Raw genomic sequence first — 16,471 nt, forward strand, 5'->3', positions numbered from 1 at the left:
AGAGAGCGAGAGAGAGAAAAGAAAAGAAAGAGGGTTTTTCAAGCTCTCCTCCCCTCATTGACTTTCCTGTTGGAAATATTTAGCAAAGAAAGGATGTGTTATGCTATAGTCACAGCAATCTGATTTGCTGATATGATTTACTGACTACAGATGATTTACAACATTTGACTTTCTCATGAAGAATGGTTCTTATGTGGCTACAACTTTTTAATACTGAGCTTGCTGGTTCAGGAAAGACAATGCAGGCTTCTTCCCCATATTGGAAATGGTCTGGAGGAACCTCTCCAGGTTCCTACTGTTTGCTAGGACGAACAGTACCAAAGATATTTCTCGTCTTTCTAACATTACTTTATGGCTTCTGTCACTAAGGCAGATATGCCACGATTGCTCTAAAAGAGGTTTTATGCTATCTTGTATCTTTAGGTCCAGTCTATAGGACACTGGACATAAATGTTGCCCTGCCATAGCAAAGAGAATACTGAGAAACTGAATTGAATTAATATGTGCCTAGCAACATACCATCATGTTAACAGTGGTCTTTCAGGGGAATAATTTGCAATGACAAGAGCCTTTTATATTGATTTTTAATTGAATTTATATTGATTTCTTTACAGAAATTGAAGAGGACGATTATGTTGACGTACTACCCTGAATGATCTGCAACCTGATGACTTAGAAAGCTGCACTTTCAGACTATGCCACAACACAACAGAACAACTGGAGACAGTTATCAGCAGGACATTCTTAGGTGTGGATCTGTACCTCTGGAACTGGCTTCTTTTGGAGCCTATCAGAGCAACTACCCAGTAGATCCAATACAAGCTATTATTTCTTTTTCAGCATTAAGAATTATTATTTCTTCTAACAGACATATGCATATATGTATGCGTATGTTTTGGTTTTTTGTCCAATATATTTCCTGCTAAAATGAACAACCTGTTAGAAAATAGCAATCTAAGTATGATAAACGAATATGCATAAAGCAGCAGTTTATGGCAGAACTGATATATGTTGATAAAAATGATATACATAATGGTAAACATTCTAACATTCTGTTGAAATTATATGGTGCTTAAAAAATTCCAAACTCTATTCTTTTGTGCATGATTCATGTTGCCTCTTTGCTGGCAAGATGATAACCATTTCAGCTACAAATATGCCAAGGAATACTAGTATTATCCTATAGTTCAAAATAATCTAAATTAGAATAAAAAGGCACTGGTAAACCCATGMTGTATAAAGTAATAATATGCAAATRGCTTAAACTACTTTTAATTAATAGCTCTAGGATGTTACTAGAAGAGTGCAAGCTTTAGAGAYGTGTGTTTATGAATATATCCTTTTGAATATACATGAGAATATTTACTATATTSATTTGTTGCTGCCATTAGCTCTATATTGTAATGTATCTTTTATTATTTAAGAATTTGCTTTGCTCTAACCCATTTCAAATATTTAGTACACACTCTTATATTGAAGGTGACATGCAACTAGCAGCCAAAGCCAGAACTGTAACACAAGGCCTGATTCTCCTTGTTATTAGTACCAATTCCTTCTCAATCTGTGATCTTAAGGAAGACGGTTAAATTTGTCATGCGTTTGTTTAGTATTTTTCATAAATTATTTATGTATTCCATAGGGGTATTACTAGTTGTATTTCTTGTTTGTTATTTATCTTTTTCACCAGCGTTTGTTGCAGGACKTTTAGATGTTACACTGCTTCAGACTTCACTGAATTTACAGTGCTAAGTTTCTGATGTCAGGCTTAGCTGCTACTTGTCACATGAGGAAGATGAAAACAAAGAATTTAATTAACTCTGACATTGCCAAAATTACTAATATATGTGTCCAAAACTCATGAATTGTAAAGAAAGTAGTTGCCCATGAAAAATGGTACTAYTGGAGGAAAAAATGTTACTTTGTAGAAGCAAAATGTATTGACGCAGCTCTCTCCCAGCAGCCTGTGGGATGCTTGGTCATCCTGTGCATCAGACTGAGCATCTGCTGCATCAACATATCCAAACTATGCTAGCTTTAACTGTTAACAGCCCACATCATTGCATGGTTTTCCTGTAATGAGAGTCACARCTTTCGTCCATGTGATTAGTCGCTCATGCTCATGTTCAACATTAGAAAAAGGCCAGGTGACCGCAGGGCACACGGGGTTGAACCTCATGAGTGCGGCTGGGCGATTCCCCGTGGCTGAACTGACTGCTCCTCGCGGATGATGGGGGCAGCGCAGCCTGTAATTCATAATCACGCCGGTGCCCATGCTGTGCTGTGGGCAGTAGCACGCAGGACTCGGATTCACTGTGCTGTGTTGCAATCCAAGAGCATATCCAGCTCGCCTTCTTGTCTTTGGCCATGCTTTAGYTCTAACACAAGTAAAAAGTGAAAGACAAATGAGGCAAGTATMTTTTGAAGGATCGAGCACTTAAGAGTAGTAAGCAAAGACCTGCAGTGGAAGGAGGTTGACTTATTCAGCTGTACTTTATAGMGACACATTCTGCTAAGAATATATGGGGGAGGGGATGTTAACATATACGTTCCTAGCTAGGGAAAAGAAAAAAGAAAAAAAAAACAGTGCACGAAGCTTCCAAAAAGCACACGCTAAAGCTTCACGCGTCAGCAGATACCTTTCCACCACCCACTTGTAYGGGACGAGCGCTCAGCCCCTCCGCGCCACCAGACGCCTGTGTGCTCTGCTTGTCCCCAACCCCACCGCAAAGCGGCACCCAACGGCCGCCCCGCCCCAGGCGGCGCCCAACGACCGCCCGCGCGCCCGCCGCAGCGAGTCGGCACATAGGCACGTCCCGCTGTTACGTCACCTCACAAAAGTGGCGCTCYCTCCCCGCCCCTTCGAGCGCCCGTAAGGCAAGATGGCGAAGGCGGGGCCCCTCCCGCCATGCCTTGCGCGGCGGGCGGGGTAGGCGGGCGCTCCCCTCAGTGGATCCCGCTCGCAAAATGGCGGCACCGGCGGGAAATACGAGTGGGGACTGAGGGRAGGCAGCGCCGCGCCGCGCCGCCGGGGAGTCCGGCCGTTATGGACGCCTCGGGCTGTATGAAGTCCCTGCTTCTGGCTGCCGCGCAGTACCGGGCCGCCAAGACGCCGCCCAACGCGGCGCTCCTGCAGCGTAGTCTGGAGGTGAGGGCGGCGTCGGTCCTGGCGCGGCGGGGAGCGGGCGGCCGTGGTGTCCGCTCACTCTTGAGGGCTGGCGTGGCTCTTGGCACCTCCTCGGGTCCGGCCTAGGTTGGTCCTCCCCGCCACGAGCGGCCGCGGCAGGGGCCCGTAACGGCCGCCGACGCCGGTTGGTACGTGCCGCGCTGGCCGCGGCCTCCCCCCGCACGGTGCCCGCCCTCCCGCGGCCGGAGCCCTTCGTAAAGAAGCAGCGTTTAAATGTTTAACAATGTCCCCGCGTTACTACTTTATTCTTTATTATAACAGTTTATACTGTGTGTGTAGGTCTACAGGTGCAGTCTCTGTATGCCTACAGGCATATATGCTATGCATATAGTGTAACTTACGAGTATTTCCTTGTTTTTTAATTTTTACCTGCCCCTGAAGATCTGACCCACAGATGTCATTTGCTTTCACAGCTTGAAAAATGTAGTTTTAAGGACAAACTAATCTTGTATCTAGAATCTGCTTGTTTCATGCAATGTATATTCAAAGATGCTTGCAGCTAGGGGGTAATCCTGTTGTATCTTCTGACCACCTCATGCTTAAGTACAGTTGTCTCAGTAGGTAGCGTAGCATGATGAAAAACAGGGACATCGACTGAAGATCTGTCGCCCCATCTGCAGGGTGCCTTTCTCAAATATAGGGTTTTTTTAATTAAAATGTTAATATAGCAATTAGTATTCAGCTTAGCTGAGTTTTGGGTAATTACTGTGARGAGGTATGCAAGAGAGATGCATAAACAATGTTACGTTGCTCTATTATGCACATGTGAATTATGTTTATTGATGTGTGGATGTGTCATTTTTGGTATTTTCTTATATGCCTTCCATGAATTAAAAATATCTCTGATCTCTGAATAGAGTATTCACAAAGCAGCATTACCTGTTACTGCTTATCTTCGTCCAGAATAATACCAGTCCTCATCTTTGTAGAACAGTCTGTGGTGTTAACTGAAGGCTAATCGTTAAATGTTTGTATTGAGCAATGTGTTTGATTACTCCTTCAGAATAGATAAGCCCTATGTTTTATCTGTTCTAAAGTATATGTGGGAAGAGTAAGCCTCTGGTATTAATTCACTTTAATGTGTGAGGAAATGCAAGTGTTGTTCTGCTACAGCTATTAGTTTGAAAAGAATTGTTTTTGTTAAAATAGTTTTTGTTAAAAGCTCCCCTTTTCTTATGAAAGGAAGAAACCACAGCATAAATTAGGTATTTTCCAATCCAAGACTAAGGAAATGAAAAGCCTTTTTGGTTTTGTGTGTTTTTTTTTTTTTTTTGGAAACAAATCTGAGCTAGAGGCAGTAGCAAATGTGAACATGAGTGTTCTATTAGAATGATACTTCTCTGTTTGTCAAATACAGCAAGTGATTTTTAATTCTAATACAACTCCCTGCTTTGACTTTTGTCAAATACCTTGTTCAGAAAAGTAATTGTTTGAATGAAGGGGGAAAAAATGTGTAACAGTGTGTGTATGTATATACATGTGTATGTATGTATATATGTCTTTTTTTTTCCCCCTCCTCTCTTCCTTTCCAGGTTATCTCCGGACTGAAGCTTACAAGATTATTTGCTTCAAACCAGATTCTACCAAGTGAATGTCTTATTTGCCTAGTAGAACTCCTTGAGGATGCTAATACAAACCCTTCTCTAACCTTGTCTGTGGTTACTTTGCTATCACAGCTAGGTAAGTTTTATATCTTCACTTTTTTTAGCATGAGTTTGAGAAAGCAAAGAAGAGATAGGTCTCTTCTTTTTTATCTTTTCCTCTAAGCTTGAAAATACTACCATTTTTATGAAGTGAAGAAATCTGCCTAGGGGATGCACAGGGAGGGAGAAACCATGATACATCAGTTGCCGTAGCCTCAGTTCAACCCTGTAGTTGAGGGGCTTGTTACGTGGCAGTCCATGCGCTTCAAGTTTCTGGATTAGGGAATAGGCTCTAGTGCCTCTTACCTGTTTCTCTGATTTTTTTTTTTTGTCTTTTTTTTCCCCCCATTTCACAGAAGTGGGACTGTATCTAGGGAACCATGTGCACACCATAGCACTCATATAGGCTACATACATAGTGAAAGATTCACTATTTGCTTCACTGTGGAGTTTCCAATCATGTGTGAGTGGTTTGGGGGGATTTTAGTCCTTTAGGATGTCCTGTAGTTCATCTGACCTGATTCTTAATTCTTAGCCTCTTTCAAGCTTCCTTTGAGCTTCTCCAAATAGCTAGTGTGAAAAGAGATTTGTTGCTGTTTCACCCTTGCCCCCATCTCTCAGGCTGCGAATATGTTAAGATTCCTCTGCAAACTGACCTATTGCTTGCTTTCTGTCATCCTTGTTTGTTCCTCCTTTGCCTGGACTACCTAAGCAGAATTTGGCTCTTTGTGCTTGACTATCACTAGGTAACTATCAAGATGCCAGTCTTAATCTACTTTCCCACTTGATCAAGGAAACAAAAATCATTGGTGTAAAGGGTTAAGGGTGCAGGACTCAAGATCTCAAATAGACCTAAAACTTTGTTGGTAAGCTGGGAGGGCAGTTCCCTCAGTGTCCATGCATCTTAAAGGAAAGTATTGGTGGTTCACTTACGTGCAAGTTAAGTGAGACAGAAACACAAATGTTCAGGAGCTGTGATTTATTGTAGTTACTTGTGTAATATATTAAACTTGGACAAGGCCTTGACTCTTCTGGCTTGTGCTTAAATCACTAACTAACATAATTGTTACTTTTGCTGTTATATAGGGTTTTTTAATAATACTTTTAAATTCTAGCTTTAGACAATGAGACTAGAGAAGCTCTTCAGGATACCTACAATCTGACCAGTGTGCTGGCAGGAGTGGTTCATCGAAGTTCTACCAATCTTAGTGATCCAGTCTTATTACAGGTAATTGGAACTCATGCTTAATACTTTGGTATTGTTGCATTATGCATACAGTAACTTTTTAAAGGTGCTACCTGAAATAGTGTGTTGAGGGAAACCTGATCAAGGCTACATGTTTTATTTGCTGTCTGAGGCTAGTATGGTAGGATTTGAATACACACAGTTTGGTGTTCTTTATTTAATCTTGCTTGTACTTCTCAAATGCTCTAATTCACAAAACAACTGCTTTTTGAAAATACAAATGTCTACTTCAAAAATTGCTGCCTGAGAACTTGGAAGCTTATTTTCCAATTATTCTGAGGTAAACTTAGTTATTTTCCTGATATTGTCCATCATAAAAATCTGGATATTGTTTCTCTAGTCAGTGCATTGAGAGGTGGCTGCTGAAATTAAAGGAGTGAAGGGGAAGCTGTGGCTGCCAGTTCTCATTGAAGTTTTGCAGGGCCTGTTTGCCTCCTTCCTTCTGATCAGGGATGTCTGTCAGTGAATGCAAGGAAAGAGCTGTGCTTCTGGAAGCACTTCTCTCTAAGGAGCCAAGTGCACACATTATTAATTCTTCAGTCAAAGCATAATGTCTTGGAATCAGACTTCATCAGTTCTTCATTTGTCCTTTCTGTGCATTGATCAGTAAAGTTCTAGCAAAAATTCCGTGTTTTTTTAAGTATRTGCAGGCTTTCTTATACCTGGCTCTGAGCTTTCAGCAGGTACTTGCTGACTACCATTTGTTAATTACCTCAGATCACTTTCTTTTCTGGGCAAGGAAATGAATTTGCTAGCAGTTCTGTTACCCTTCCTCCGTGGAAAATTAGTTAAGCATCTAGTGAAGAACACTTCTTGTGCTCTAGATACATACCAGAGCACTAGGAGTACGAGAGGACTTAAGGATTCATGCAACTTGACCTGTCAGTGGGAAAGATTACTGTAGATTGCAAAGTGCTTTGGGGTTTTTTTGGTGAACCTTCTAGGTATTTCAAGAGGACAAAGCCCCTTTCTCACTGATCAAATGGAGAACTTGCTGATCAAGCAATGGAGAGAATTGGATGGGCAAAAAAGTAACTTCTCTGTAAAAATAAAACCTTATTAATCTGTTTGTGCTCTTAATAAGTACATGCAGATCAATGTAATAGGAAAGTACTCAGTGTGCTTGCAACAGTTTGTGTGACTAATGTTAATGTTGCAGAGTATGAAAATAAGTTTATTGCAGTGTCTTGCTACTTATTTTTTTTCCTCCCAGCTGAAGGAAAAAGCCTTTTGTACTTGAAACAATCTTCAATGAGATGATATAGGAAAGATGTATGTGAATAACTTTTATTTCCTTAGAGTATTCAACTGCTGCAGAGGCTAACCTACAATGTTCGTGGTTTTCATGCTGGTGCCAACATCAACGAATTAATTTCATTTCTAATGCATCATGTGTAAGTGTATACTTGGTTGTCTTTGCTTATGGGAAATACCTAGCCAAGTTCCTAAATTTTCGCAAGATCATTAGCTTGTTGCACTAATCTGGTCTCTAGAATGAGTTGTGATGTATTTGCTCTGAAGTTGCCAGAGATTTTTCTTTAAAAACAGTTATAGATTGTCAACTGGAGCGATTATGGGAATTTACGAGGCTGAGTTTGAATTGGCATCTTAAGTCCTTGCCCCCTTCACCAATCAAAAAAAATGGGGCCTAGCAAAGACAAAAGCCAGGAGAAAATTCATGCTTGCCATTAGGAATAGAATTATGATAATATGAATTTTGTGCAAATGTCTTGAGAGGTCTGACTATTAAGTGTTCACAGTAAAATCGGGACCTCCTTTTAGCTGTTATGCTCAATTAAAAGCTTCCAGCAATATGGGGACTGCAAATCTAAATTTTACTTTGCTTGGAGGAATGACTATCTATCTCAAAACCACATCTGTTGCAATTAAATTCTGGATACTTTAATATAAACAGACTTGTGGACTTTTTTTTTTTTTTTTTAAGTCAATCCACTGAAGATGAATTAACGATACCCTGTTTAGGACTTCTGGCCAACCTCTGTCGACACAACTTATCTATTCAAACTCAGATAAAGTCTTTGGTAAGAACTTTGCTTTTGTGGCATGATTCTCTGGGTTGAGAACAAGAGATAGTTATTTAACTCCAGAAAGTTAACTTTATATTTCTTATGCACCTTTTCTGTAGCAATAACAATCCTGACCTGTTTGTTTTTCAAGAGCTGGCAGTTATTTCTCCTGAACTGGAGAAAATAGTATGTAGAGGAACAAGAAGTTGGACATTTGGGGGCAGATTTAGCTCCGTTGGTTAGACCATGGTGCTGCTAATGCCAAGGTCATGGGTTCAATCTCTGGGCTACGCTGAGGGTTGGACTAGATGATCTCCCGAGGTCCCTTCCAACCTTACCATTCTGTGATTCTTTCCTTCTGTATGTTGCTATATTGTTACACTAGCTCATATTAAACATACTGTTTCTGCAAATTTTTTTCTATGAGTGAAAGATGAACTTAAAATTTGTGTGTCTCTTCCTCAGAAAAACTAAATGTCAGCCTAAAGACTGGATAGATTTCTGGCAAGCAGCAGTAACTTGAACCAAGAGAGAGTTTCACCTTTCAAAAGATAACTCAGTATTTCTCACTGATCTTGATGTCAGGTTAGGGCTCCAGAAGCGTCAAATACACATTTATATCTCAGGTGCTTTGTTTCCATCTCTTCATTAATTAGTGCAAACATAAGTCAAAATTGAGAAATACAATTTCTTCTGTATGGCAGGGAATGTACTGTGTTTTTCTTGGAAGAAAGGCAAAAAAGAGGGAGAAACTGTTTTCAGATCTGATCACAGAGCAGAGAGGAGATAGCTTGCTCTCTGCACGGATGTTTTAGCAGAAATGATGGAATTSCTTTTAATTTTCCACTGATCAAATTCAACAGAAGATATAGTAATTGACATCAGCTCTCTAGAAAACTTATCATTCTAAGATTCTTKTATCATTGTTCACGATTTATGTCACTTATAAGTATGTACTAGCTGTAAACTTGGTGTGTTTATAGAATGGAATAAAATCTCTAATGCCTGTGTTTTTCTTTTGTTCTTTAGAATAACGTGAAAAGTTTCTATCGTACCTTGATAAGTTTCCTGGCCCATAGTAGTTTGACTATGGTTGTGTTTGCGCTTTCGGTGTTAACAAGCCTTACTTTAAATGAAGAAGTAGGAGAAAAAGTAAGTGATTCTTTGAAGTCTATTCTATTGTTAAGTTATAGATAAAATTATCAGCCACTGTGGCTAAATCAGACTGTGATTCCAGCTAATTTTAATAAGAGCCCTGTGCAAGGTAAGTATGTGCATTGTATATAACTTTCTTTTTCATTTCAGCTCTTTCATGCTCGGAATATCCATCAGACTTTTCAGCTAATATTCAATATTGTTGTAAATGGAGATGGTACGCTAACAAGAAAATATTCTGTTGATCTACTTGTGGATCTTCTGAAGAATCCCAAAATTGCAGATTATCTTACCAGGTATAACTTCACTTTGTAAAAATTTAAGATCTTCTTCCTAAGCTTCTGTTGGGCTTTATGCTATTTATATTCTAGATCAAACCCAGGAAAAATTCCTAGGTGCTTCTTGAATGTTACTAGTTGCTTATAGCATCTTATGTTATAAACTAAAGGAATTCTTTTGTTACCAATTTCATACAGAAATAGTGAACCAAAATCTGTCCTTTCATTGTTATTTAAGGAATATTATTTAATGGTTATGTCCAGTAATTCTGTTTCTCTGGCCATTATTGGTATTAGACAACTTGATGAATGAATGTTGCCATTTCACAGGCCTACAGTATTTTGAAATGGAATAATATTAGTGTAGGGCTCTACAATGTAGTTGTGCAGAATACTTGACTAGTGATTTTGTAAATCCATGTGGCAGAATTTAGTTGCTGAATCTAGATCTGAATCTCTAGTAGTAAAAATAGCTGGAAAAATCTTTGTTTATTTAAAAAAAAAACTTACTTTCATTTTTAGAATATTTCTAAAGTTTAGCCTCTGACTAGAAATTACATTATTGAATCTGTGTAAATGATCAAGACTTAGATCTGCACTTGAAGTGTTTGGGGGTGAAAAGGGGAACATAGCACTTGCATTCATCACTTGGAATAAATGTTACATATGCTGTAGATATGAGCACTTCACCTCATGCCTTGGGCAAGTATTAGATCTTCTTCATGGAAGGGATCCTGATTCATCAACTAAGGTATTTATACTTTTTCAGCATAAAACTAACTGCTTATGCTTCCTACTCTGATTCTACTTGTGTAGTCAAAAGCAGGTTTCTTATGTATTAGGGTTGATGATTAAATAAACTGTAGGTCACGTAAGAGTCTTGAAGTGAGCATTGATCCTTTATAAATCTTTTAGTTGTTCAAAAAGCCATCAGGCTGACTTTGTAGAGGTTGGCTGTATGTCTGCTTTCAGACAACTAGCCTAAAGACAAATGTCCGACATAAGCACCTTTTTCTGCTTTGACTAGTAAAAATATGCTCAGAGCTGCATCGGAAATGCAGTGTGTGCCTCACGGAATTGGCCAAATATTGACTTAATACTCACCAGATTTTTGAACTGAAATCATACTATTAGTTTCATAGAATCATAGAATCAGTAAGGTTGGAAGGGACCTCTGGAGATCATCTAGTCCAACCGCCCTGCTCAGCAGGGTCACCTAGAACATGTTAGACAGGGCTGCATCCAGGYGGGCCTTGACTATCTCCAGAGAAGGAGACTCCACAAGCTCTCTGGGCAGCCTGTGCCAGTGCTCCGTCACTCTCACAGGGAAGAAATTCCCCCTCACGTTCAGGCGGAACTTCCTGTGCTTCAATTTCTGCCCATTGCCTCTTGTCCTGTCACATGGGACAACTGAAGAGAGGTTGTCCCCATCCCCTTGACACCCTCCCTTCAGGTGCTTATACACGCTGATAAGATCCCCCCTCAGTCTTCTCTTCCCCAGACTAAACAGGCCCAGCTCTCRCAGCTGTCCCTCCTAGGGCAGATGCTCGAGCCCTCTGATCATCCTCGTAGCCCTACGCTAGGCTCTCTCCAGTAGCTCCATGTCTCTCTTGTATTGGGGAGCCCAGAAGTGGACACAGTACTCTGGATGAGGCCTCCCCAGGGCTGAGTAGAGGGGCAGGATCACCTCCCTTGACCTGCTGGCAACACTCTTTCTAATGCACCCCAGCATACCATTGGCTTTCTTGGCCACGAGGGCACATTGCTGGCTCATTTTTCCCTCACAAATTTTAGCAAATTGATGCCCTTTTGGATTAAGCAGTTTACCTTTGCATTTACCTTTGCCTCACTGCCACCTTGTGTAAATGAAACACATCTGATGTCTGTCACTGAAGATATGAAATGTCCCAAAAATATTTGGGCTGAATATATGTGTGTGTGTGTGTGTGTGTGTGTATATATATATATATATATGTATATATATATATATATATATACACACACACACACACATATAAAGTAAGATTTGTTTCATATATATATATGAAACAAATCTTACTTTTTTTATGAATGCATTTCAACTCATACTAAATGGTAAATGTTAATATTCCTGTGGATGTGGTTTTTTTTGTTTGTTTGTTTGTTTTGAGGTGTGATAGTTTTGGGGTTTTGTTTTTTTTGATGAGGGGGGAGGGAAGGTGAGATGGGGTGGATTTTTAGAAATGCGTGTTGAAAATAAAGCTTTCTGGGGGCCTTTGTCTTCATCTCTCTGAGTGTRCACATACACAGCCATTAAGATCTCAGAATGTTTTTCCTTTACATATCTTTCTTTGTTCAAATTGCATGCGGAGGCATTTCTATTGTTAATAGGTTTCTAGGTAGAAGTACTTGATCTTAAAATATTTAAACTCTTCCATTCACTTCACACAGGTCTTAGAACTGCTACTTGCCTTCTGTTCTGTGATGGAGTTGCGTCATACTCTGCGGCAGGCARTACTGGAACCCTCAGGCTTGCCAGTCTCTGGAAATACTAGATTTGTGGCTCGCTCAAAGATTTTTGAACCATCTGTTGCATTGGTGCACTTGTCAAACCAACCACTGGAAGGCTCTGAAGACTGTTCAGTTTTAGCTTTGCAGCTGTTCAAGGAGATTTTTGAGGTATAAAACAAATAATTGACAGTCTTAGCAGCGGTTTTATGTGTTTGAATTGATTTCTGAAAAACTGCTGTTATAGTTAAAATGTTAAAACCATCTGGAGAAATTACTTGAAAATAGCATGTGAAAGTATATCTGAAGTGTAATTCTTTTTGTTCTAGAATTCCACATGCTGTAAATCAGCTTTCTTTTAAAGACAGACTGTTTTTAAAAAAAWATATATCTATGCTGAAAGGTAAGTGGAAGACATGGTAGTTCATGAAGTAATTAGGTGGGTACAGAACTGTCAGTAAAGATCTGCTTTTATTAGGACTAGTAGAAGTGAGGAAGTCTCTGCTGATTCTGTGCTGTTTGTTGAATTTACTCCGGTGTGATACTGATCAGTAATCCCAAAACACACCTGAGATAGCAAGGGTTTGGGAAAGCTAGAGGACAGGTTGGTAGAGGAAAAGTAGAATAGGAGAACAGTAGAAAAAGAGTAGAATTTTCTTGTTCTTTAGTTATAAATATTGACACAAAACTTTTGTTACAGGATGTTATTAATAGTGGTGACAGTGCCTCAGCTGAACACTTTGTGGATCTTTTGCTGCCTGTTCTCCTTGATCATCTTCAGATGCCAGAACAGATTGTGGATGAGCTATTAGTGAAGAAAAAGTGTGAAAGAATGGTCCAGGCTATTAGTGTTSTGATAAATATCCTTTTTATATGCCTATTGACAGTTAATTTATTATTCTATGATCTCTCTAAGCAGTTTCTAATGAGGAATGAAGTTTCATTTCCTCTAATGAGAAAATGCCTGTCTTGAGTCACTTAATAGCTTTTAATGACAATCAACAGCCTAATTTGGCTTAGGACTGTCATCCTGAAAGACCTTAAGTGGCTTTCTAACTGCTGTGAAATAATTGAATAGTACAGCAATGCAGGATGAAATGTGGAGGCTGCTCAACAGTATAAAACACCCAATTAAATATGGTGCAAGTTCAGTTGGTGAAATGCAAGGAAAAATAGGTGTGAAATGATATTATTTTACATCCTTCTATTTGTAAAGGGATTTTCCTTCATTAGGATATAAGAGCGGCCTTTCTGGCCTGCCTAGGCTAACGTTCTGTCTCCGACAGTGCCCAGGCCTAGGGAGGAGTATGGGAAGAAGGCAAACGTAGTGCTACTGCTCAGTCATTTTCAAGCTTCCAGCTTGAAGCAACATTTTTTTTTCCTGCTTCTGTGATTTTTTGTCCAGTTAACTTTTTGAAATTAATGTCTGCAGTGTCCTGTAGCAGAGAGGACACGACTGCAAGACAGTCCTAAATGGATTTCTGTGAAGTCATCTTTCACTAGTTTTTAGCTAGAGAACTAGTTCTTGTATTAGAGATTGACTATGTGCTTACTTTTGTTCACCTTCTGTGTCACTCATGATTTTATAGACTTTCATTTCCCTAGTCCTCCAGTTGCCTTTCCAAATAGGTATGCTTTTTGATTGAAAAGTGAAGCTTATTTGGCTTGTGTATTAAGTGTGGCTGTTAAGTGGCTTATAGAGTTGTATTTAAAAGTGTATTTTCAGGGTCTTATGTTTCAGTGTATTGGCTTGTGTCTTTACTACTAGATCATGTAATTTTATATGTCAGTGCTTAAAGATGGATATATTAAGTTTTATTCTTAACTTAATATACTGCTGTGTGGAGATGACATACTGAAAACGCATGCCTCAAAGGAGCTGAGTGCCAGCCGATGCACGTCTCTAATAGAACACCAGTTTGTTTATAGTGGGATTGATACTGGTTTGGGGACAAAGGTAGTGAACTCTGAACTGTGGTGAGCGCACTAAAATCATGTTTATCTGTAATTTAGCAACACTTGCATGAGTGTGGTGGTGTAGTTTCAAAGGAAATCATACTCTAGTTGAAAGCACCATTTAAATACAAGTAACTTGGTATTATTTTTGAATTCAGTTTGATATTTTGGTGGAAAAAGCTACTAGTCCAGTAGGAAAACCTAGCTTAAATGTTCTGGTATTGTTTTGGCAATGTTAGGATCCACTTATGTGGAAAAATGATTTTAAACCTCATATGCCCTAGTTGAATCTTATTGAAGTCAAAGCTCACCTGAAATGCTCATGACACGACTTTCCATTTGATTTTACATAACTAGAGTTTAGTAATATCATTCATCAATATGTGGGGAAAAAAAYAGCATACTAAAGGCATATAAACCACTCCAGCTCAGTATAATTGGCTAGAATGTAGTCTAGCCTGTAGTTGCCATGCTTATTGCCAAAAAGCAGTGAGATGTAGTTGGCCTGGGATTAAGCCCTCTTCACCTTCAAGCTAAAAGTGTTCTTTAGCTTTCACTGTTGCTGTCTTTAGTATGCTGGGAAAGCTCATTAGCACATCCAAGGAATTGACCAGTCTCTCTTGGTATTGGGATCTTTGCCTTGCTAGACATGTTTAAATGGTGTTGGAGGGGGAAATCTGTTTTGTAGATCGACTGAATTTATCAGTGCTGATTTGACGAATCTTATTCTCTTTTCTTTTTCCACTTCACTTTTCCATTTATGTTAAAAGCAAACTTGCTGCTGATGTTATTTTGAAAACACTTGATCTTATGAGCAGACTTAAGCAGGAGGTACCTAGTATGGAAGTCAGYTTCTACAAAATTTTACAGGTATGGTGTGAAATCTCTTTTTAAAGCATATCTTTGAAGGAGAGTGTCTTTAACACTGCAGTAGTTTAAATTCTGAATGATTTGTGTGTATATCTTTGAAGTGATAAAACTTCCAGGGAAATACAGTCCCTTGGGCACAATTTTTAAAGATTGTTCCATTGTTAATCTTCTAAAATGAGAGCAGTTTACTTTTATTCAATTCACTTACACATTTCTGTATTGCATATGAAAGTATTTTCAGCTCTTTTGCAAGCATTAGCTGTGTAAGACCGCATTAGGACTGTGTTTTAAAGGTAGTAAACTAGAAAAAAATTATCACAACCATATATTTGAGTGATTTGTGGTGCTGGTTACTATTAAGTATATCCACCCAATTTATGACTTTACACAGATGAAACAACTTCTAGTAGGTATTGGTCAGATGATACTTTAACAGTTCACTTTGTACATGAAATATTTGATAGTCTGAATAGATATTCGTATTATTCTAGGGGATTTTCTTTCGAAATGGATGGTAATGTGAAATTTAATGGGTAGTAATGGGAGTTCCAAGGTTCTCAAATTCTAACAACTTAATCTTATGATTTTTTTTTTGTATCATTAAAATCAAGTATTTTAAAATCTAAAGGAATTAAGTGGGTTTTTTTATCTGTTGCCCTGACTTAAATAGGAAAATGAACTTATAATATCCCCGAATGCTAACTGTTTTAAAGTCATTTCTGTTTCATTGACTTCAGAAACTTAGAAAAGTAAACTTTGGAAAGGTAGCTTCAGTTTTGAATAAAGCATTTCTGTGCTAATAGGCCTTGATATGTATTATGATGTCTTTTTGTTGTGGACTTACGTTGTATTTGATCAAAGTAGTTTCTTTTTAGGATCAGCGCTTGATTACACCTTTGACGTTTGCTTTAACATCAGACCATAGAGACCAAGTGCAAGCTGGACTTCGAATACTGTTTGAGGCAGCACCCTTACCGGATTTTCCTGCCATAGTGTAAGTTTGTTTTTCTGATAGTTTGGTAGAATTTGACATTTTTATGGTTGTAGGGGGATGCTCATGTTTCTTGGGATATTGCCAATATTGGCATTGTCCATTTGAAACAAACTTTAGAAAAACTTTCTTGTTTCCTCTTTATCTCCAGTTATAGAGACAGCAGTATTGTTCAGAGGAAGCAGCACAAACACTGATGGTAATCAGGTGAAATCAGATGCTAGAGAGCATTGTAGCAATTTAATTCTGTCCCTCAGGATTGACTTATCCGAATTCTGTTCCTGGAGTTTTGTGCTTGAACTGCATTTAATATGCAAATTTTCAGAGGACTCTTGACAAACTTTGTCAGACGTGTTGTTCTTCAGTTTCTACAGCTGAATCTCTCTGTTTACCCTTTTGCAGTAATTTCCAAGAAAGAGCAGATGGAATAAGGCATAAGCAGGATAGCAGTTTAGGAAGGGACTTAAGGTTTCCTAAATAGGAGAAACAAAACATCGAAAAAATTTACTTGATGAAGTCCATGCTTCTGTAAATCTAATAAAATGGGAAAAACCTAGCTTAAAGTCATAGCACACTTCTTGCAACCTAGAGAAAAACAGACTGGAACTGCTTCCCTTTTTTGTTAAAGATTTAA

The 16,471-nt window shown here is 38.9% G+C and overlaps 2 protein-coding genes across 2 annotated transcripts in view; both read left to right on the forward strand.

The window, feature by feature from the left end:
• The window catches only part of SH2D1B (SH2 domain containing 1B), a 9,268-nt gene extending 8,572 nt beyond the window's left edge, over positions 1–696 (forward strand). Inside the window, exon 4 of the mRNA XM_085318989.1 lies at positions 615–696. Within this exon, the coding sequence (XP_085175115.1) occupies positions 615–652 (38 nt within the window). The 3' untranslated portion in view covers positions 653–696. The remainder of the gene's footprint in view (positions 1–614) is intronic.
• A 2,179-nt stretch (positions 697–2,875) lies between these two features.
• CIP2A (cellular inhibitor of PP2A) overlaps positions 2,876–16,471 on the forward strand; it is a 29,252-nt gene continuing 15,656 nt past the window's right edge. Inside the window, exons 1-13 of the mRNA XM_085318981.1 lie at positions 2,876–3,145; positions 4,717–4,864; positions 5,943–6,055; positions 7,373–7,467; positions 8,019–8,115; positions 9,130–9,252; positions 9,406–9,551; positions 10,209–10,284; positions 11,964–12,191; positions 12,721–12,880; positions 13,856–13,997; positions 14,747–14,846; positions 15,722–15,840. Coding sequence (XP_085175107.1) covers positions 2,906–3,145; positions 4,717–4,864; positions 5,943–6,055; positions 7,373–7,467; positions 8,019–8,115; positions 9,130–9,252; positions 9,406–9,551; positions 10,209–10,284; positions 11,964–12,191; positions 12,721–12,880; positions 13,856–13,997; positions 14,747–14,846; positions 15,722–15,840 — 1,787 coding nt within the window. The 5' untranslated portion in view covers positions 2,876–2,905. The remainder of the gene's footprint in view (positions 3,146–4,716; positions 4,865–5,942; positions 6,056–7,372; positions 7,468–8,018; positions 8,116–9,129; positions 9,253–9,405; positions 9,552–10,208; positions 10,285–11,963; positions 12,192–12,720; positions 12,881–13,855; positions 13,998–14,746; positions 14,847–15,721; positions 15,841–16,471) is intronic.

The sequence above is a fragment of the Rhea americana genome, unplaced genomic scaffold, assembly GCF_003343005.1.
Source record: "Rhea americana isolate MKP2758 unplaced genomic scaffold, rheAme1 scaffold_118, whole genome shotgun sequence".
Taxonomy (NCBI): Eukaryota; Metazoa; Chordata; class Aves; order Rheiformes; family Rheidae; genus Rhea; species Rhea americana.